At 46.2% G+C, this 22,454-nt stretch overlaps 1 protein-coding gene across 1 annotated transcript in view; it reads right to left on the bottom strand.

Moving 5' to 3' along the window:
• The window catches only part of LOC149525859 (uncharacterized), a 101,518-nt gene that overhangs the window by 64,735 nt on the left and 14,329 nt on the right, over positions 1 to 22,454 (bottom strand). Inside the window, 1 exon segment of the mRNA XM_089777894.1 lies at positions 19,487 to 19,898. Within this exon segment, the coding sequence (XP_089634020.1) occupies positions 19,487 to 19,898 (412 nt within the window).

The raw sequence follows: 22,454 nt of genomic DNA, 5'->3' as shown, positions 1-22,454 counted from the left end.
TTCCTGGGATGCCAGAGTTCAGTATCTTCATAAATTAGAGCTTAATACGAAGCATGGCTCGTCACTCTCAGCATTAGGACATTAGTCTCCTTCGTTGGCTCAAGAATCCTCTCATCCTGCTGCCCTAGAGTCATAGGTCATTAGTTAAACGCAGTTACAAACCATATCCCGTTTTTTAGGAAAGATGTCAAAGTGTCTGTCTAAACACCTTATTTTTCTGACTGAAATTGATACTGGTTGATAGTGTCCAGCTCTTCACTAAATCCTGACAGTTATTTAACAACAAATAAAAAACAGCCAAATGATTTACTGTTCTAATCCTACATTGTTGTGCTCTGTGTTTCTTTAAGAAAGGTGTGAGTATATATGTAAGAGTCTTGAAATACAGTGGTTACCATGGCAATTATCTGTGTTTAGAGAGTGGAGGAGAGTAAAGTTCCATGTAAGAGGCCAGAGTAGAATGCAAGTTAAACATGCCCCTTTGCAGGTCTAACTTATGCGCCTTTTCCCCCCCACCACCACTACCACCGCCACTAAAAATAGCTTTGAAAATATGCATAGATTGTTCTGCTGAGCTCCAAAACTATTTTGCAACAATGCCAACTTCTTTCTTTTCAGTGTGGCCCTTCCACCTATTGACCAGGGGGGGTTCCAAAGGCATGAAACAATTGTGAATGGAAAGAGGGTATTTTTCTGATCAGAGATCTTCCCGAATGGAGTAACTGCTATGCAATCCATATTTTCATGAGTTCTACATGTCTCGGTGAAACTCTGTGAATTGCTCTTATAAAGATAAAAGATTTAAAATGTGGATATAGCTAAATGGATGTAAGCTTAATTGAAGGAAAATGTTTTGCCCACATACATTTATCTATGTGAACAAATACTACTTAGCACTTACATTGCACTTTACATTTTCAAAGTGCTTAACAAATATTAAGGGTTTAATTTTTCCACTCAGAGTGACTATTCATAGAAATTGATCACAGAAGTCCCCATAAGGTTGTCCCCTGGATTGCTGATCATGCTGCTGATGCCCGCTATCCTGCCCTCTGGGACTCCCCCGCAAACTGTCATGCTGAGCCAGAAGCTCTGGTCTCCCCCAGACAAGGCACAGAGCTGGGGTTGCTGCCCCCCTGCAGAATGGCATAGACACTGACCCAGTTCAGCTGCAGGAGAGCTCAGTTCTAAGGACTCAGCACTGAAGAAACTAACCCCCAAATGGAACCAAAATCCCAAATAAATTGGTCTTACTGTGTTTAAAAGTTGTACACAGAGAAAGTTTAAGTTCTCCCCCTTTATCAATGAAAGATTGATATGCACAGTGGTTGCTCTCCCTGCCCCTCTAATAATTATTTACACTGGGCTTAATAAAACACTTGTATTTATTATCAAGTACAAAAAGTAGGATTCAAGAGGTTGTAAGTGAAAACAGTCAGATCAAAGTAAATTACTGAGTTAAAATAAATAAAAAATGCCAGATAGTCCTAATTCACTGAGGGTATGTCTACACACAAAGTTAGTTCGAACTAACTTAGTTCGAATTAGTTAATTCGAACTAAGCTAGTTCGAACTAACGCATCTAGAACTAAAAACTAGTTCGAACTAGCGTTTTGCTAGTTCGAACTAGTAAGTCCACATTGAGTGGACTCTGAACAGGGCTTAAGGATGGCCGGAAGCAGTGCCGGCAGGGCATAAAAGGAGGACTTAGAGCATGGAGATGCTGTCTCAGGCTAGCCGAGGGCTGCGCTTAAAGGGTCCCGACCCCCACCCCGGACAACAGTTCTAAGGGGTGCCCCGCTTGCAAAGAAGTTCTGGCTTGGAGTGCCCTGAGTGCCCACACTGGGCACATCACACCACTCGGCCATCAGCCCGGCTGCACTTGCTGCCATCTGGGGAGAGGGAGTAATTGGGGGGCTGCAGGAGAGCTTCCACCCCCAGAAGCCCGCAGAGCCAGCCCAGTCCTCCCCATCGGGGGCTCGTACCCCATTCCTCCCTCACCTCCTTCCACTTACCCTTCCCTAGCCCCCCTTCTTATTGATGTACAAAATAAAGATAACGTTTCTTCCAACATTGACTCTGTCTTTATTGAACAAAACTGGGGGAGACTGGGAAAAGGAGGTGGGAGAGGGGAAGAGAAAGGCTGGAAGAGGGGAGGGCAACTAACATGATCAGGGGTTGGGAACAGGTCCCAGATGAAGAAAGGCTACAGAGACGGGGACTGTTCAGCTTAGAAAAGAGGAGACGGAGGGGGGACAGGATAGAGGTCTCTAAAAGCAGGGGTTGGGTGGAGAGGGTGCATTCATAAAAGTTCTTCCTGAGTTCCCATAAAGAAGGACTAGAGGACACCAAAGGAAAGGACTGGGTAGCAGGCTTGAAACTAGTAAGAGAAAGTTGTTGTTCTTGACAAAGCAAATAGTTAACCTGTGGAACTCCTTGCTGCAGGAGGCTGTGAAGGCTACAACTAGAACAGAGTTGAAAGGGAAGTGAGATCAAGTCATGGAGGTTGGGTCAATGGAGTCCTATTAGCCAGAGGGTAGGAGTGGTGTCCCTGCCCAAAGTTTGTGGAAGGCTGGAGAGGGATGGCACGAGACAAATGGCTTGGTCATTGTCTTCGGTCCATCCCCTCCAGGGTCCCTAGGGTTGGCCGCTGTCGGCAGACAGGCTACTGGGCTAGATGGACCTTTGGTCTGACCCAGTACGGCCATTGTAAGCTCAGGGCTCAGTGTCGGGGGTCTCAGTGGACCCCCTTGATTTTCATGCACACCTGGTCCTGGGTGGCCAGGCTGGCAGCTCTCCTAGATGGCCACTTTTCTGTGCCTAGTGCGGAGATCGTGGACGAGGTCCACGATGTCCGCACTAGCCCAGGAAGGTGCCCGCCTCTTGCGGTCCAGGGCAAGCTCCCGGGAGCCGCCAGCCTGGTCCCGGCAAGAGGGGGTGGGCTGGGGGGCATTGGGTGGGTGGCTCTGTGCCGTGCCAGGTGCAGGGTCTGCTAGCTGGGTGCTGGCAGGCTTGCACCTGGCACGGGCACCGTAGCCAGCCCGTGCCCCTTTAAGGGGTCCGGGGCCGGGAGGGGGGCATAGAGTTTCCCTGGTGTTGGCCAGAGTGGCCACCAGGGAAACCTGGGGAGGGCTAGCCTCCCACTAGTTCGAACTAAAGGGCTACACAGCCCTTAGTTCGAACTAGCTAGTTCGAACTAGGCGTTAGTCCTCGTAAAATGAGGTTTACCTAGTTCGAACTAAGCGCTCCGCTAGTTCGATTCAAATTCGAACTAGCGGAGCGCTAGTGTAGCACCTATTAAAGTTAGTTCGAACTAACGTCCGTTAGTTCGAACTAACTTTGTAGTGTAGACATACCCTAAGAAACTTGTTAGATGCAAATTCTTACCCTAAAGAGATGTTCTAAACATCTCTCACAAGCTAAGCAGCCTTCTAGTTTTGGGTCAATCCTTCCCCCTATTATGTCTTAGATGTCTTCTAGTTTTGGGTCAATCCTTCCCCCTATTATGTCTTAGCAGGCATCTTAGGTGGCAAGTAGGGAGACGGGAGGAGGGGGCAGGTTCCTGGCATCTGCCTATTCTTTGCCTTTCCCCACTTTATAACCCTTTTATCCAAGGCAGGACTTCTTTGTGCTCAATTCAAACTTCTCACCTTGAATGGAAAAGCACCAGATACAAAATGGATTTCAGCATCAGGTGGCCTGGCCACATGCCTTTCTAGGACCAACCACTATTTGGACTTTCAAGAACAATAAAACCATTCACAAGTTGTTTGTTTGATCACCAAGCCATTAAGTTTCCAGAGCATCACTAATGGCCCTCATTAGCACATTTGAAATTATAAACAGATCCACACTTTATTTCTAATGTCACATAAACAAATAATACATGCATACAAACAGGATATGCACATTCCCCAGATCGTAACGTTAAAATCTATATTTTACATGAGAGATTTTGTCTAAAGCATCTTCAAGTTATGCATATTCATAAGCTAATTTTCATAAACACGGGGGCTGTGGCAAGCAGGTCTTATTCATATCAGTAGAGATAGCAGAATTTTTTTTACTCATGCAAATCGTTGACACTATTCTCCGTGAGAGTGCCACTCTATCTATATATAATTGTTTGTCACAATAACCCTGTAAAGTGGGTCAGTTAGCACTGTTATCCCCACTGGATAGATGGGGAAATTGAGGCAAGAAGATTGAGGCCAAAATTTTCAGATGTAGCCACTGTTTTAGAGTAACTCAATGTTCTGTGATGAACCTAAGCTAATTTTTAGAAGTGTTGAGCACCTTCAGGTCCTGTGGAAGTCGAGGATATTGAACAGCTCCAAGAATCAGATCTGAAGTTGGGCACTCAAATCAAAATACATAATCAGTGGTCACCTGAAACTTGGGCCCAAGTGATTTGCCCTAGGCGGCATCTGAGTCAAAGGCAAAGCCAAAATATAACAAGAGTTTATGCCTTCCACATCTCTGATCCACCAGATTTAACCAGAGACTTTGTTATTTTGTAACAAATGTGTATTTTAACTAGAACTGGGAAAGCAATCTTTTGTAAATGCTTGTCACTCCTTTTCTGTTCTGATTAATGAGTCTAGATTTTCTTTCTGCCACCACCACCCTTTTCTCACAGAGAGAGTTTGATTTCTATCCTCAGTTTGGGTACACATATGCTATTTGTGTCATCTGTGCAGCAGGCATCAGACACCATCACTTGCAGTAAAAGTGATAACACTGTCACATACCAAAGCTGTTTAGGTGCTATGTGTGAAAATTCTAGCACCTGAGCATGGTGGTGATTAGCAGCAAAAAGTTCACAAGCAGATTTTTGTGTCTTTTACTTCCATAAAAAAGTGTCCATTTCAGATGACACAGGAAGAATGGAGTTTTGCAAACTAGAAACAGATACATCTTTGCACTATTGCTTTGTAAGGTATAGTGGTAACATTTCATAACAAGAAGACATTTGTTAATGCTTACAGTGGAATTCTTATAGAACTACCCATTACCTCCACTTGAATGCCAAAGGAAGCCATCATTTTCAATATTATTATAATAAATGCTAAAGGAAATAGGGTAATAATAGTTTGTCATTGCCACTTATTCAAATGTGTTGGTTGAAGTTTCAAAAATGTTGCCAGATTTTACGGTTATTGGCTAATAAAGAATGTGGCTTTCTGCATATTAGCATGCTCCTTGAGTGTTCGTATCTCTTCCAATAAGTTAGTAAATTTGCTGCAAGCCTCAGTTATGAAAACCAAAGTACTCATTTCCTCCATTTTCACTAAAAGTCGTCTTGCCATCTGATACAGTGTTACTGTCATATCTGCGTAGAAATAGAAATCTTTTTACTGGCCACAAGTCTGACCTGAAGAAGAGCTCTTTGTAAACTTAAAAGCTTGTCTCTTTTTCCAACAGAGATTGGGCCAATAAAAGATATTACCTCACCACTTTGTGTCTCAGATCATGTGATCAACACAGCTGCATCAACACTGCAAATATGAATAAATTGCAAGCCAGAGAAAGACATAGTCAGCATTTCAAAAGAACCATTAATTGGGTCCAATTATTAATAAAGAAGCCATGGGATTCAATAAATAGGGCACTTGACTAGGAATTAGGAGGGTTGGGTTTTATTCCCAGTTCTAACAATATCATGCAGTATGACCTTGGACAAGTCACAAATCCTCAAAAATATGTTGGCCCCTAAATTACTGTGGAGATCTGGGTGTTCATCTCTCTAAATTTTAGTTTCCCAATGTGTAAATGCTAATAATTACACTTCTCTTCATAAGTAAAGCTCTTTGAGATCTACGTATGACATAATATGTGTGTATTGCTTATTTGTATAGAGACGGTGAGTATGCAAAGTGCATTAAAAAGAAAAAGATCTGATCCTTCCCTCAAAGTGTTTCATCTAACTTTTTTTATGACACAATGAGAAGCAACAACAAACAATCAGGAGAAAGGGTAAGGAAAGGCAAGGGTTACTGTAATAAGATCACACAGTTAGTTGTGGTATGTGATCAGCATGATGGTTCCATGGAAGTTTTGTTTGTTTGGTAAATATACTCACTTTTTATGGGCAACATGGAAAGAACTGGGTTTTAGGAGGGATTTGAATGAGGGTGGCAGCTTGGATAACAGTTGTTTGGAAGATATTTCATACTAAGAGACATTCTGTAGTTGGTATAGAGAAACTATATCATACAGCTAAATTGTCTCTTTATTCTAACACCTTCCAATCAACAGCAAGGGATGTATTCCAATCACATCAGACTAGCAGATCATGAGTCAAGCCCCATTTAACTAGCTCCAAAGAAACTCCCATCATATTACCATGCCCTATAATATATCTCAGAGGGGTAGTCGTGTTAGTCTGTAACTTTAAAAGATGTAAGATACAGTTCAAGAAATACCATTCAAAGGTCACATTTTAATCTGAAAATACTGTATGTGCTAGTGTTACAAATAACACTCAAGACTATTAGAACAAAATCACTGAACATAATAAATATTTTGTAAGATGCTCTGAAGTGCTATTAAATACGCAGAAAAGGTCGAACTAGTATGACTGAATCAGTATTTCAAAGCAATGGAACATGGCTATGGTAAAACTCCCACAGACTTCAGTGTAGCCCATATTTCACTCCAGGGGTGCAAGTGTCAAGATAAGAGGTTAATTAACTGGGGAAGTACAAACAGTCAGGATAGTAACATCAGGGATATCAACATCAGGTTACACATTTTTTGAGAGAATATCTTGTTTTTCCCCATAGAAGATGCTTTTAATCTCTTGCAAGGGTATCATTGTAATTGCCTATACAAATCATCTCTCCACCTTCAATGAAAGCTTGTAATTAATGGAAGATTAGATGCAGAAAGTTTAAAGGCATAAATGTAGACCCTCTTGTTTACTATTTCTGTACTGATCTGGAAATTACACTGGATATTAATGAATTTAGCTGTTTTGACATGATTTATAGATTCATTAATTCCAAGGCCAGATCAGACCACTGGTCATCTACTCTGACATTCTGTATAACACGGGCCCTAGGATTTCTCTGAATAAATTCCTGTTTGAACTAGAAGAAGAATATTGAGGAAGAATTCACATAGCTTTTTATATGTTGTTCCAATGATCAATTAACTCCCCTATTAAAAATGCTTTATTTTTAGGCTGAATTTGTCTTCCAGATCCTTTCACTGGATCTCTTATACTTTGTCTGTTAAATTATCTTTAATGTGGAATGTGCAGTAGCATAGGCTAAGTTTGAAATAAGATACTCAATATGAGCTATGCAAAGTCCGTATCATATTTTGATCTTATTTTGAAATAGTTTGTTTTGTAATTTAGTGCTGTCTACATAGCACCACATTTCAAAATAACCTGCTATTCTGAAACATCTCTTACTTCTCATGGAATGAGGTTTACAGGGACATTGGAATAGTGAGCCCAAAATAACGGGCTTGCTGTTAAGACACGGGATAGCTATTTCAGGATATGTAGCCATAGAGAGTAACAAGAAAAGGAAATGCACTGGCTTTTCAGTGGCTAGAAAATGTAATAGCAAAAGGGGTATCATGGCAACTGGCAGGTCATTCCTATTAACAGCAAAAACATAGAGCTCAAATGTACCAAACTGAATTTATAAAAGACAGGAATGCAGAAAGAAATTTAAAGGGGAACACTGCTCTTCTTGTCACTAAAATATTATATACTAATAACTAGAATAAAATAAAAATGCTAAATAGTTAAATATTATCTCAATTCCAGGAACTTCTACCCAATAAGGATTTTTAAAAGCCCTCCAGTCACCTTATGTTTCCACAATTGCCACAGCTCTTGACAATGTTTAGTAGTTTTTCCTCCAGTAAGTTGGATTTCACAGGTAGTATTCTACCTACCACCTGGAGGGAAAGAGAGTTTCCTCAAAAAAAACCCAATCATTCCCTTATTTTAACTTCTAATGATGGTGTTATGTTAGATGATCCCTACAATTTTCTAATACTACAGTAGAGAGGGAGACCATGATACATGGAAGTCATATCCTTGGATGTGGGGAAAATTCTTCCATCCCTGCCTCAAACCATGTTCATGACACAAAACAATGTTCAGCCTACCAAGAGCTGTGTGCTACTACCCAAGGCTTGGAACTTAGGACCAGATCAAAGGTATTTAGGTGCATAACTTCAGTTAATTGTAATGGGTGTTAGGCTTCTAAATACCTTTGATGACCCACACCTTAGTTTCTATTAAGGTTCAACTTTAGAGAAAGTAGTAGCATAAAGCAATTGCAGCATTATCTGTAAATGAGACATGACTTCTTATATTATTACAGCTGTATGCTGTGAGATGGTATACTTTCTGGCCCAATCTAGAAATCACTTAAATACATGTTAAACATAAACATGCATATTTTGCTGCATAGGGGCCTGAATACCCCACTACCATGCAGGATAAAGCCTTTGAAGAAGTAGCCTGTAGTATATTTGCTATTTAGTTATATAGATCTGTCAAATTTAATTTTCTTCCAGTAATAAAGGATTACAATGTTGCAAGAGAGTTACAATACTATGATCATAACAACTTGCACCCCCATTTATTTAAAATAGAAATGTCTGGGTTTTTTTGTAAATTAAAAATAAATTAAGCAAGGTTCAATAGATATTAAATTGAAATACCTTAAAATAAACAAAATCAGGAAAACTCATTCTTTTTCATTCTGGTAAGAGAGTGTGACAACATATGGTACATAGTGGGTGGTTGTTCTAAACATAACATGTATGTGTTCAACCTAAAATGTTTTATTGGTTCCTGCATATGAGAGCAGCAGCTAAAAATGACTGATGACTGTTCTTTCTATATCAGCAGAGTGTAAAAGCCCAAGAAAAAAAATGCAGGGACTTTAAATTTACAAGTGTTTTAAAACAGACACAACCTTCATTTAACCTTTTGTTGTTTTTTTTAAGTATGCTCCAAGCTTAATGTTTCCTGTTCTTGAGAACCATAACACTACAGTATTATTATTATTACTAGATTATCCAAAGATATATCACAAGGTAGGAGGCAAATGCCTTCCCCTCCCCCATAACTACTCTATGGCACCAAGAGAAAAAACCTGTTTTCAGCTCTTAGGTTTCTAGTACCACAGTGCACAAAATATAAAAGCAACATCACTGGATGCAGAAGAAATGAATCGCATGCATATGTCTCATAGATCTATATAATGTGTAGATATTTATAACTCACTAATCACTATGATATCTGTTAGTATCTCTCTCCCTTTCTCTCTTTTGGGATATAATGTGTTGATTTTATTACTATTTTATTATTGTTATTATTATCATCAGTGAGGGAAGTGATGTTTTGCTCTGTGTTCTAAAGGTAGTAAGTTTTATCTTCATTCTGTTCTTCTGTTGTAGTAATTCTAGAGTCATAGTCCAGCTCTCAGGAAAGCTTCATCTCCCTCTCACAAATCTCATCCCTGAGTTTTCTTGGGACCATAACTGGCATCACAAAGCCATCAAGTTAGGCAAATTATGTAACCACATGAACTAATTACACTTGCCTGCCCTGCCAAGTTCTCTCAAAGGCTGTGTATATACAGTCAAAAACAGCATTGTAATTCTCCATTAGCACCGTTTCACTAGTGATAACAATACCAATGATGACAATTGGTGTGCAGGAAGGACTTATGTGTTTTTATAGCTGTGTCACCTAACTCTATTCTGATCAGCTATCACACCTCACCCATATAGCTTTATGTCAAGTGATTTGGCTAACCCACCTGAGTCACTCATTCAATCTGTATTCTTCCATTCTCATTATTAGTATTTCTGTAAAATGTGTGACAGAGTGAATAATATAAGGGAGTCTAAATAAGTAAGAGCCTATAAGAGCATCAGTTAGTCTAATCTAACTTGGTGTACCATATTCATTGAGGAAACCAGAAAAAAAGTATGTTACATGAATTAACATGCCCTTTTGACTTGATTCTGAATTTGCTTCTCCATGCACTTGTCCCAGCATCCACAGAGTTGGATTTAGAATTGTGCATATGTTCTTTGGTTAGCAAGCCATGTCCTGCCTCTCATGTGTGGATCTACTGCTATTCATAAGCGGGATGATGTCCTGTGGTTCCCATGCTCCAATGAGCTTGAATTTTGAAAAGTATGTTTTCCCCTTCCATGCATTTTCCATGGCAGTGGATGATTTGACCCAATGTCAGCAATCATTCCAGTTGTTCAAAATAGTTGTTTCCTACTTAAAGATTCTGAGCCTAATTCTGTTGTCATCGTGCTTTCACCTGGGTGTAACAGCACTGACCTCAGTGGCAACACCCCTGATTTACATTGGTGTCAGTGACAGCGATATCAAGCCCTCTGGTTCTCATATTTCTTTGGACCTGAATGAAGCACAACATTTCTAAATTAAAGTGGTTAATAACTGAGAAATCACAAGCTTTTCCAAGAAAATCTAAAACAGGCTGTTTGAGAGTATTTGTAACTCTGGCAGCACACAGCTCACTGCAATGTTATTCTTCTGTAAAACTGCTGAAGAACTTAGTTGTATATTTTATTAGGTTTATATTTTAAAATGTGAGAGTGCTTAGTAAATCACTGTCGTACAATACATTTAGTTAAATATATTTTCAGTTGAATGGCTTGGAAAGAAAAGATGGCTACCATTCTCAAACAAATGTTTTCTTACAAAAACCTTTACAAATTACTACAAGGCTGTGCCCCCTGCTCACTACACTCCCCAACCCCCCTCTCTCTGGGAGTAGACAGCCCCAGCTCTTCCTCCCCGCAAGCTGCCAGGGAGGCCCAGGCCAAGGCTGTGGCAGCTCTGGCTGAGAAAGGAGGGCCAGGTCGGGTTTGCAGTGTGGCAGCCCTGGCTGGGAGTGGGTGGGGCTAGGCTCCTGGGGACACAGACAATGTGATGATGTCATTCTGTCATCCTATAGGAATTTTTTTTTTTAAATAGAGAGAAATGTCATTGACCTCTTACCTCTTTTGGACTCTCATACAAATTGTCCAATCTTTCTATCCTCCAAGGCTTAAGAGTGAAAGTGACTCCATCTACGGTACGTCTAGACTACATGCCTCTGTCGCCAGAGGCATGTAGATTAGGCTACCAGGCATAGGAAAATGAAGCGGCGATTTAAATAATCGCCACTTCATTTAAATGTACATGGCTGCCATGCTGAGCCGACAAACAGCTGATCAGCTGTTTGTCGGCTCAACGGGATAGTCTGGACGCGCGGGGGTCGACATCAAAGGCATTTGTCGACCACCCAGGTAAACCTCATCCCAGGAGGCATACCTGGGTGGTCGACAAATGCCTTTGATGTCGACCCCCATGCGTCCAGACTACCGCGCTGAGCTGACAAACAGCTGATCAGCTGTTTGTTGGCTCAGCGCGGCAGCCATGTGAATTTAAATGAAGCGGCGATTATTTAAATTGCCGCTTCATTTTCCTATGCCTGGTAGCCTAATCTACATGCCTCTGGCGACAGAGACATACCCTTACATAATTTAACAACATTTTACACCATAATCCTGGTGACAAAGGATGTTGTGGTTCACTTAATTATGTGAAAAATTAAAATATGAACATGAGGAAAGCAGTTGCAAAGAAGAGTGATGGCAACATGGAATTAATACCTTAGTAGATCATATTATATTACACTAACAAAAGAAAAGCATACAAAAGTATGAGTTGTGTTGTTTTAAGAAGAAAAATTGCTGTATATTAAGAGTAGCATCACATTATTTAAGGCTGCTGTGGAAAATATCTGTGTTAAAGTACTGTAGGTGAAATTAATAATTAAGAGTTAAAATACTTAGAGTACTATTTGCCAAAGCTCAATCTGCACAGGGAGGCCTGTTTTTTTGGACATTAGCTGAAAAACAATGATTGGGGTTTTATGTTGAAATTATGAGGACTCTTATTTTAGCTGACTCATTTTTCACTTCAACAGCAGCCCTCTCATGCATAGCAAAGAAGCAACCAGAGTCATGCAAGGAAAAGATGTTTACTTCACTGCTAGACAGAAACTAAATGCGTCTTTGAAAAAGTATGCCATAATGTCTATTTTAAAAAACAAATTAGGTTATATTGTGTCCTCGGTTACATCTACATAACTCCAGTGAAATCCATGGAGATATGATTAAGGATGGGATATGACCATAACAATTCTGGACAATCAGTCCAAATTTTCAAGGATTTATTTAAAAAGTCAATAAACACAACTCTGACCTTAAATGAAATATGAGACAAGAATTATTTTGGACATATTCTTAAAGAAACTATACTAGGCTGCTTTGATACTAATGTGAAAAACATCTCAAATACAGTGATGACCGAATAAGCATGCGTTACTGTCCCTGATCAAGCAGTCAGATCCACTAGTGGAAATACTGTATATCTAGGGAGGCTTTCAGGAGTCCACACTGGCAGATCTGATTGCCAGGCCAATTCTATGGTTCCAATTCTCCCAGTTTTATTACAAGTCTCATGGTAATGGCTGTATTGATAAAGCTCCAGTTCCTAAAGTCATGTTATTTCTCATTTCAGCTTTAATCTGAAAACAAAAAATAGGTTTTCTAGCCTTCATGGTTGCAGTTGTGACCCAAGTAAAAAATAATTAAAAGTGTAGAAAACATGACCTATGAGGAAAGGCTGAAAGAACTGGGCTTGTTTAGAAAAGAGAAGGCTGAGAGGAGATACGATAGCAGTTTCAAGTATCTAAAACAGTGTTTCTTAAACTTTTTGAGACCACGGAACACCAAACAATAATATTTTTTATGCAGAACACCTATGAAAATTTTCTTCCAAAAAAAAAATGTCAGACAAAAAAAGACAAAAACAAAAAACAAGGAAGAAGTTGCGGCACACCTGCGAGTTGTTCACGGAACACCAGTGTTCCGCGGAACATAGTTTAAGAAACACTGATCTAAAAGGATGTTACAAGAAGAAGGAAGAAAAGTTGTTCTCCTTGGCCTCTGAGGACAGGACAAGAAGCAATGTACTTAAATTGCAGCAAGAGAGGTCTATGTTTTTGACATTAGGAAAAACTTCCTAACTGTGAGGGTGGTTAAACACTGGAATAAATTGCCTAGGGAGGTTGTAGAATCTCCATCACTGGAAATATTTAAGAGCAGGTTAAATATCAGGGATAATCTCTAGACCATGGGTTCCCAAACTGGGGGGCGTGCCCCCCTGGTGGGGGCATGATGAAATTCCTGGGGGGGCGCGAGGCAACCCAGCCCCTTCCCACCCACCACCCCCCAAGTTGTGCTGCTATTTTTGGTTTTTGGCCCTGGTCAGTTCTTTTTTTTTTTTTTTTTCTCAACAAGTTTTGCTGCTATTGGGGAGGGAGGGTGAGGGTTTCTCAAAAATCAAAAAGGGGCCTTATGCTGAAAAGTTTGGGAACCACTGATCTAGACACTGCTTGGTCCTGCTGTGCAGTCAGGGGACTGGACTTGATCTCTCAAGGTCCTTTTAGTTCTAGGATTCTATGATTGTATGAGTCTGTAAGTGTACCCAAAAGGCTCCGAAAACTGGATGCAAATATGAATTCAAAATGCTTTGTTTATTTTAAAATCTCATTACTTTTGGGGGCCTGGTTCACAATTTTTGAGCACCTGGGCTTGGCAATACTGATCGCTAGAGATCTCTTGCTCTGGGTATTTCTGCAACTCTTATGAAAATGGCAACATAACTATATCACCTTTTCTTGAGGTGATCATTTATATTTTGTTTAAATTTGTTAGCTAATCAAAAATTTGATTCCCAATGGAATGTACACAGCCTGTGTCCTGCAATACACAGAAATAGCAGTACATGGATTAGGCTCTGTGAGATCATTACAGGGTCACCTGCAGCATGAAAGAAAAGCTGGACAGAATTACTTCAGGAATATAGGCAGGTGAAGGATTATCCATGTCCAGAAATGTGTAATACTGAGTGGCATAACAGTGTGCTGGGCCCTCTGAGTCAGCTCAGCACAGTCATGCTCTAACAACTTAGCATTCCAGCATGCTGCAACTCCCAGGGGAACTATATACCTCCAAAGGCCAGTTGGGAAGGGGGAAGTATTAAAGTAAATAAACTCCCTTCCCTCACAAGGAGGGAAGATCTGTGGACCATAATAGCAGTGGGATTCTCTGGCGAAGAGGGGACCAGAAACTGGACAAAGTAGTCTAGGAAGGCAAAATCCTGACAGACAGGCAGCAGTAGGCAGTAGTGCTGTCTAAGACATGGCTGGGCTGCTGTCGTTATATTTACCTGCATCTCTGTACATGTGGGTGAATTAGCCCCTGGTGGGCTGCTGTCATTATATTTACCTGCATCTCCGTACATGTGGGTGATCATAGCTCCCATTGGTCGGGAATGGCAATTTGGGGCCACGGGAGCTCTGATCTCCTGGATCTGCGGAGGTGCAGGTGGTGTGAGGGCCCATCAGGGACTACCCCTGGCAGACCAGACCATTCTTTGATGACTTTTCAGTTCTTTCTCTTTTCCTCCAAGTACCTAAGATAGCTTAGGCATGTCAGATGGTCTACAGAGACTGAAAAGGGGAAAAGGAGGAAACAACCAACGTGAGGTCAATTAAGATTGAATCAAGGGAACATAATGCAGCTGTGAGAGTAGACGTTTGGGCTGGATCTTTTCCCCCTTCTTTTCTCTCTAGAAAACCCTTACAGGGGGAAATCTTCTAATGGCTGGAGATTTCATAATGCCAAGGGGGGTTGAAGGAAAGTTATTTTAAAAAGCAAGAGCAGACTACTACCTGGAAGCAGCAGCTGGATGGAAGTTTGATACTTTCCACTAGTTTTAAATGACTACACAAGGCACAGGGCAACAGTTACTTGGGCTCTTAGGGATAATATGAACAAGAATAAATCTGAATTACCTTGTAATGTTTATTAATTCAATGGGAAATTTGTCCCATTTGAGAGAAAAAGATCTGTGGAGCTCTCTGTTTGATTATGCGCAAAGAGAAGCTCATGTGTCAGCATGGTGATGCAGCAATACATCAGCTTGTGCTGGCAGTATGCAGTAGGGAAAAAAGACCATGGACAAGAGAAGGAATTTATCTGAAAAGGTTTCATGTCTCCTGGCAGGCTCATAGCCAAAATAAGTGTATATGTGTGCGCACAAATCACAGGTATTCCCATCCTCATTCCTATCAATAGTAACTTCCATTTGATGAAGAATCTGTACTGAGATGAAAACAAATCCAATAGCATGTTACGTTCATAGCAGACACAGAAACAAATGGGCTTGTCGGGAGATTGCGACATAACTCTTGAAATTACTATATTTCACAGAACGCATAACAAACAGGCAAGAACGCAAAAACAGGCTGCTCTCGGGTGCTACGTTTACACTGCAGGCTTGTTGCACAAGAATTTTTTTGCACAAAAAATTCTTGCACAAGAGAGCGTCCACACTGCATGTGCTTTTGTGCAAGAGAGACCGTCTACACTGTGTGGATGGTCTTGTACAAGAAAGGCCACCCGGAACCACTTTGGGAAGGGCAGAAGGTTACCAGTTGCTTCCAAAGGCTGATGCTGGAGCCTTGAAGAGACACGTGCTTAAAGGGACACCCTCCCCCCTCCGGACTGCCATTTCTTTGTTGCTGTAGCCTGCAACGCTTCATCAGTGACTGCTGTGGTTGCCCTGTGCTTCTTGGGATGCCACAACCTTTCTATTGCTGTCATGGAGCCGGAACTGCCCCTGGGCATGTCCTGGCCCCACATGGCCATGCTGCAGTGTGTGTTGCACTTGATGCCTGGTTCTGGAGGCTGGACACCAGTTCTAACTGGTGGGACTGGCTGGTCATGGAGCAGTGGAACAACTGGCAGTGGCTCCAAAACTTCTGCATAAGGAAGAACATGTTCTTGGAGCTGCATACCTGGCTCACCCCTGCCCTCTGGAGAAGCAACACCCACGTGCGGCCCACCATCCACCTGGAGAATTGGCCCTCTGGAAGCTCGCCACCCTGAACGGCTACCGGTCGGTGGGCAACCAGTTTGGTGTAGGGCCCTCTGAGGCTGCAGTCCCTGAACGGGGGAGAGGAGGATAGTCCTGGCTGTGGGGGGTGGGAAGAAGCCCCGTGCTCCGGGGCATTGTGCAGTCCTTCCCTCACACAGCCCTGCTGCTGGGGGGGCAGACTCATGGGGGGGGAGCTTCTGGGGGAGAAAGGAGATGGGAAGGGGGGCAGGCACCTCCTAAGGGATCACACTCCCCCTCTCTCATCCTCTGTGTGTTTTCTGTGTCCTTCTGCAGGTGAGGGCCATCAACTCCATCCTGCTGAAGAGGGTCATCCGGATGGGAGACCTGGATGCAGCCGTGGCTGGATTTGCTGCCCTGGGGTTCCCCAACTGCAGGGGCACCATAGATGGGACACACATCCCAGTACGAACATCTGACCATCAAGCCGCCCGCTTCATCAATCGAAAGGGCTCCTTTTCCATGGTGCTGCAGGCCCTGTTCGACCACCATGGACACTTCATGGATGTTTTTGTGGGGTGGTCAGGCAGGGTACACGATGCCCGCATCTTTAGAAACTCCAGCCTGTGCTGCAGGCTGGAGGAGGGCACATTCTTCTCCCACCGTGAATTTGCAGTTGGGGATGTGCAAATGCCACTGTGCATCGTGGGGGGGACGCAGCCTACCTCCTCATACCTGGGCTCATGAAGCTGTACACCGGACACCCGGATCCCAGCAGGGAACAATTTAATGCCCACCTGAACTGGGCCAGGATCCAGGTGGAGTGCGCCTTTGGCTGTCTGAAGGTGTGCGTCCATTGCCTGCTGACCTGCCTCGACATGGGGAAGCACAACATCGCCGAGTTGGTCGCAGCACGTTGTGTCCTCCACAACACTGTGGAGAGAAATGGGGAGGCCTTCCTCCCGGGCAGGGGGCAGATGCCAGCCAAGTGGGCTGTGCATTTGAGCAGCCCCAGAGAGCTGCCATTAGGCAGTCTGTGAGGAGTGAGGGGTGCAATTACCCCCTCCTGGCGTGAGAGGGGGGCTCAGAGGACCCCCTACCCCCTCTTTCTTTCGTCTATCCTGGCCCGGCCCCCGGCCCGGAGGTCCAGGCCCACGGGTGTGATCACCCCCTCCCGAGGAGGAAGGGGGGGTCTGCGGACCCCTGAGTTATCACCCATCCCTGCGGGATGGGGCTATAGCCCCTCAATCCAGTCTCCACCCACCCGGGGTGTACCTCAGTTCTACTGAGCGCTCAAGTCAGCGTTGCTTAGCGCCGCCTGCTCCTTTGGGGGAGGGAGGAGGACCCAGACCCACCCTCTTTCTGGGTCCCAGCCCGGGGCCCTAAGCACCGGGGTTTGCTCGCGCCCCGACGCGGTAGACGGGGGTTGCTCCGGCTGTAACCCGTCTACCCACGGCCGCCAAAAGTGCCTTGCCCCGGGCTCCTTCCTCCCTTCTCGCGTCTCCTGGGGCCGCAGCCCCAATCCCCAGGGCCTACCCTGATTCAGTGGTTCGGGTCCTGGGTCATCCGGACGAGGTCTCCGGGGAAAGCTCCCTGGGCAGGGTCCGTTCCCGGCTCGGCTGCTCCCTCCTGCTCCGGCGCGGTGGAGTTCGGCCCCCGTCGGAGGGGGGGCTGACCAACCACCAGCGGTAGTGACGGTCCCGGTGGCCCCGGGACCGAGGCCAGGCTGACTCCCGGCCTTGGAGGCGTTCGGGGTCCGTCCTGGGTCGTGGGTAGCTCCTCCGCCGCAGCAAGGAGGCTGCCCCCTCCCTCGCTGGCAGCGGGCCCTTTTGAACTGGCCCGCCGCGCCGGACGCTATCCGGGGGCCCTCCCCTTCCGGCGGCGTGCCGACGTTCTCCCCCGCCGTACGTCCGCCTTGCGCTGCCCTGCACCCGCCCGGCGGGGCCTCGGGGAAGGGGTTAACGTTCCCTTGCCGGTGCAGGCGCGGCGGCAGCAGGCAGTCCCGCCGGTTCCTCCGGCTTACGCCGGGGTAAGGCTGGGTGGCTTGGGGTTGGCCACCGGCTGTCTGCGGGTGGTGGCTCCGGCCGTTCTCCCCCCGGGCTAGTGACAGCCCATCACACAGGCCCACCAGGCCAGGGTGGGCATCTGGGAGGCCCTGAAGGAGATTCTCACAAACACCCCAGTAACTGTCCCCAGGGCATCCTAGCAAGGGGCGCCTGCCTGGCAGCCATGTCCCTTCCCGCCTACATCCCCTCCCTCCCCCAACTTCAATAAACAAGCCTCTTTGTTTTGCAACCAAAAATAAACTTTTTTTATTTTACATGAAGGAAAGGTGGGCGGGGGGGGGGGCGCTAAACTGGGAGGGGGACTCATGTTTCTGCGAGGCGGCTGCCTGCAGCATCTTGTTGGCCTGGTGGATAGGTAGGTGCGGGGAGCACATGGAGATGGTGATAATGGGGGTAGGAGCAAGGTCAGGGTTGGCAGGAGGAGGGGGCATAGGCAGGGGGGCAGGAGGGTGGGAGGCATGGGAAGCAGCATGTGCCATATGGGCCACCATGCTGGCCAAGAGGTCACCGAAGCAATGGCACCACTTCATGAACTAGTCCCAGTCATGTAGGCACCACTCATGGTCAGTGTGAGCCTTCTCCACCAGCGTCTGCCATGCGCTCAATGGCCATCACATGCTGCCACAAGAGCTGGTCCTGGAGCCTGGTGCCTCTTTGTGTCCCCTAACCTGTGGCAGCTGGCAGCGGTGGACTGGCTGGCCCCTCACTCCCGGCTTGTCCAGCTGTGGAAAACACACAAGAGCGAGGGGCGGTCAATTATCCCTGCAGACACTGTCCCTGAGGCTGTGCCCTCCTCTGTGAGCAATGACCAATAGTCCGCACCTAGGCAGCGGGCTGCCTGCTTCCCTCCCACCCCACCCAAGGCCAAGCAGCCCAGGGAAGTGTGGCCACAGGGGGATTTTCTCAGGGGCCACAGGAGAGCCAGGAGCAGCCTGGGGCTCTCGGAGCCACACAGTGGCATCTCGCAGCCCTGTCTATGGGCACGGCTGCTGTCTCACACAGGCAGGCATGGCTGCGTAGTGTGTGCAGCACTCCTTGGTGTGTGTGGGGGGGGGGTCTGGCCTGTGCCTTGTGACTAGCCTGCTCCCAGCTGGCGCGCGCACACGCACGCAGGCACACACACACACACCCCCATTGGCAGGACGTGTGTGTCCAGGAGGATCCCAGGTGTGCTCTGGGGCTGCCTGTTGCATCCACGTGCCGCGCAGTAATGCGGCACAGGGTTGCACGTGCGTAGACCCCAGCATGGTGTCCAGCTGGAGCACCATTCACCCCCCCATCCCTCCGAGTGAGTGACAAAGACATCACTCACCTGAGGATCCATCCCTGGTGTCCGAGGAGGCCTGGGAGACATCCTGGCTAGCAGCCACTGGCTCCAGGGACAGGGTCACAGTGGGACTGGTCTCCTCAGCTTGCCCAGCCGGCTGGTCGTCACCCTCCTGCTCACCGACGACAGGGGTCTGCAGGCCAGTGTCCACGACGGTGGATGAGGCATCTTCTTCCTCATCCCCCAGGATGCGTTGGAGCTGCCTGTAGTAGGGGCAGGTGTGGGGTCTTGCTCCTGAGCGCTTGCTGGCATGGACATATGCCAGTTGCAGTTCCTCTACCTTACTTTGGACCTGTTTAAAGGTCTGGAATGGGTGTCTGCGATTGGCCAAGGCCTGCACCATCCGACCAAAGATGTTGGCATTCCTCCGTGTGGCCTGGGGATCTTGCAGGGCCTCCTCCTGTCCCCACAGCTCCAGGAGGGCCTCCAACTTCTGAGCCAGATCAGGAGGGCGCACACTTTTTTGTGCCCCTGGGTGGGTTCTGTGACCTCTGGGGCTGCTCCCCATGAAGACCAGGGGGGTCTCGAGAGGCTTCAGGGGCAGACATACAGGAGTCTTGAAGCCTGTGGCAGGGAGACCCATGTGGGGAGGTGCTGCTGTCTGGGATCAGCTTCTGCCACGAGGCTTCTCCAGGGTGGCTGCACCTTCAAGGAGGGGCCAGCAGACAGGAACCATAGAGCTGTGATTACTAGCATGGAATGGCCACTAGAGCATGTGTACTTTTTCCAGGAGGCTAGTTCTTGCGCAAAAATCCTGCTGCCCATCTACACACACCTTTTTGCACAAGAGCTCTTGCACAAAAAGGCTTATTCCTCGTAGAAAAAGGAATTACTCTTGTGCAAAAAGTCCTGTCTTCTGACAACGTACTGTACTTTTTCTTGCACAAAAACATGCTTGTAGTGTGGACGCTCCATGAGTTTTTGAGCAAAAACTGCAGTGTAGACATAGCCTAAGGCAGCAAAAGCACAGCTCACTGACCCATCCCATAGTGCTTTAGCACCCTGACAGGCTGCATGTGACTCTCAGGCTGTAGGTTGCCCATCACTGCTCTAGCCTGTAAGCAGGACCAGGAACCTCTACCCCTTCCTCCCCCACCTCCCCACACAAACACATACTCTTAGAGTGATGATTTGAAATTCCAGCATGATCCTTTATAATATACCACACAGAGGCTGTGTCTACATTGGCACCCCTTTCCGGAAAAGGGATGCTAATGAGACCAGTCAGAATTGCAAATGCCACGGGGGATTTAAATATCCCCACGGCATTTGCATGAATATGGCTGCCGCTTTTTTCCGGCTTGGGGTTTTGCCGGAGAAAAGCGCCAATTTAGATGGGATCTTGCGGAAAATAAGCCCTTTTCCGGAAGATCCCTTATTCCTACTTGCCCTTTTCCGCAAGATCCCGTCTAGACTGGCGCTTTTCTCCGGCAAAACCCCAAGCCGGAAAAAAGCGGCAGCCATGTTCATGCAAATACCGCGGGGGATGTTTCAATCCCCCGTGGCATTTGCAATTCCGACTGGTCTCATTAGCATCCCTTTTCCGGAAAGGGTTACCAATGTAGACACAGCCAGAGGGTATGTCTACACTATGGGACAAGGTCAAATCAAGATACGCAACTTCAGCTATGTTAATTGCATAGCTGAAGTCAAAGTACGGGTATGTCTACACTACAGTGCTAACTCAAACTAACTTAGTTCGAATTAGTTAATTCGAACTAAGCTAATTCGACCTAACGCATCCAGACTAAAAAACTAGTTCGAATTAGCGTTTTGCTAATTCGAACTAGCATGTCCACACAGAGTGGACCCTGAACCGGGGTTAAGGATGGCCGGAAGCAGTGCCGGCAGGGCATCAGAGTACAACTTAGAGCGTGGAGCTGCTGCCTTAGGCTAGCCGAGGGCTGTGCTTAAGGGACCCGACCCCCACCCCAGGCAGACAGTTCTCAGGGGTGCCCCGCTTGCAAAGCAGCCCTGGCTTGGATTGCCCGGAGTACCCACACTGGGCACATCACAGCACTCGGCCATCAGCCCGGCTGCACTTGCCGCAGGCTGCCATCTGGGGAGAGGGGGTAATTGGGGGGCTGCAGGAGAGGTTCCACCCCCAGAAGCCCGCAGAGCCAGCCCAGTCCTCCCCATCGGGGGCTCGTACCCCATTCCTCCCTCACCTCCTTCCACTTACCCCTCCCAAGCCCCCCTTCCTGATTTACAAAATAAAGGACAATTGTGTTCAAAAATAGAATCTCTCTTTATTGAACAAAACTGGGGGAGACTGGGAAAAGGAGGTGGGAGAGGGGAAGAGAGAGGCTGGGAGAGGGGAGGGTAACTAAAATGATCAGGGGTTTGGAACAGGTCCCATATGAAGAGAGGCTAAAGAGACTGGGACTTTTCAGCTTAGAAAAGAGGAGACGGAGGGGGGATATGATAGAGGTCTATAAAAGCATGAGTGGGGTGGAGAGGGTGCATAAAGAAAAGTTCTCCATTAGTTCCCATAATAGAAGGACTAGAGGACACCAAAGGAAAGGAATGGGTAGCAGGCTTCAAACTAATAACAGAAAGTTCTTCTTCACAAAGCAAATAGTCAACCTGTGGAACTCCTTGCTGCAGGAGGCTGTGAAGGCTACAACTAGAACAGAGTTTAAAGAGAAGTGAGATAAAGTGATGGAGGTTGGGTCCATGGAGTGGTATTAGCCAGGGAGTAGGAGTGGTGTCCCTACCCAACGTTTGTGGAAGGCTGGAGAGGGATGGCACGAGACAAATGGCTTGGTCACTGTCTTTGGTCCATCCCCTCCAGGGTCCCTAGTGTTGGCCGCTGTTGGCAGACAGGCTACTGGGCTAGATGGACCTTTGGTCTGACCCAGGACGGCCATTGTAAGCTCAGGGCTCAGGGTCGGGGGTCTCAGTGGACCACCTTGATTTTCATGCAAACCTGCTCCTGGGTGGCCAGGCTGGTGGCTATCCTGCCCTAGACAGCCGCTTTCCTGTGCCTAGTGCGGAAGTCGTGGACAAGGTCCACGATGTCTTCACTAGCCCAGGCGGGTGCCCGCCTCTTGCGCTCCTGGGCAAGCTCCCGGGAGCCGCCAGCCTG

This window comes from Pelodiscus sinensis, chromosome 1 (genome assembly GCF_052426305.1).
Source record: "Pelodiscus sinensis isolate ZL-2025 chromosome 1, ASM5242630v1, whole genome shotgun sequence".
NCBI classification, from domain to species: Eukaryota; Metazoa; Chordata; order Testudines; family Trionychidae; genus Pelodiscus; species Pelodiscus sinensis.
Note: the sequence above shows the minus strand (reverse complement) of the source record. Positions and strands in the feature narration are given on the sequence as shown.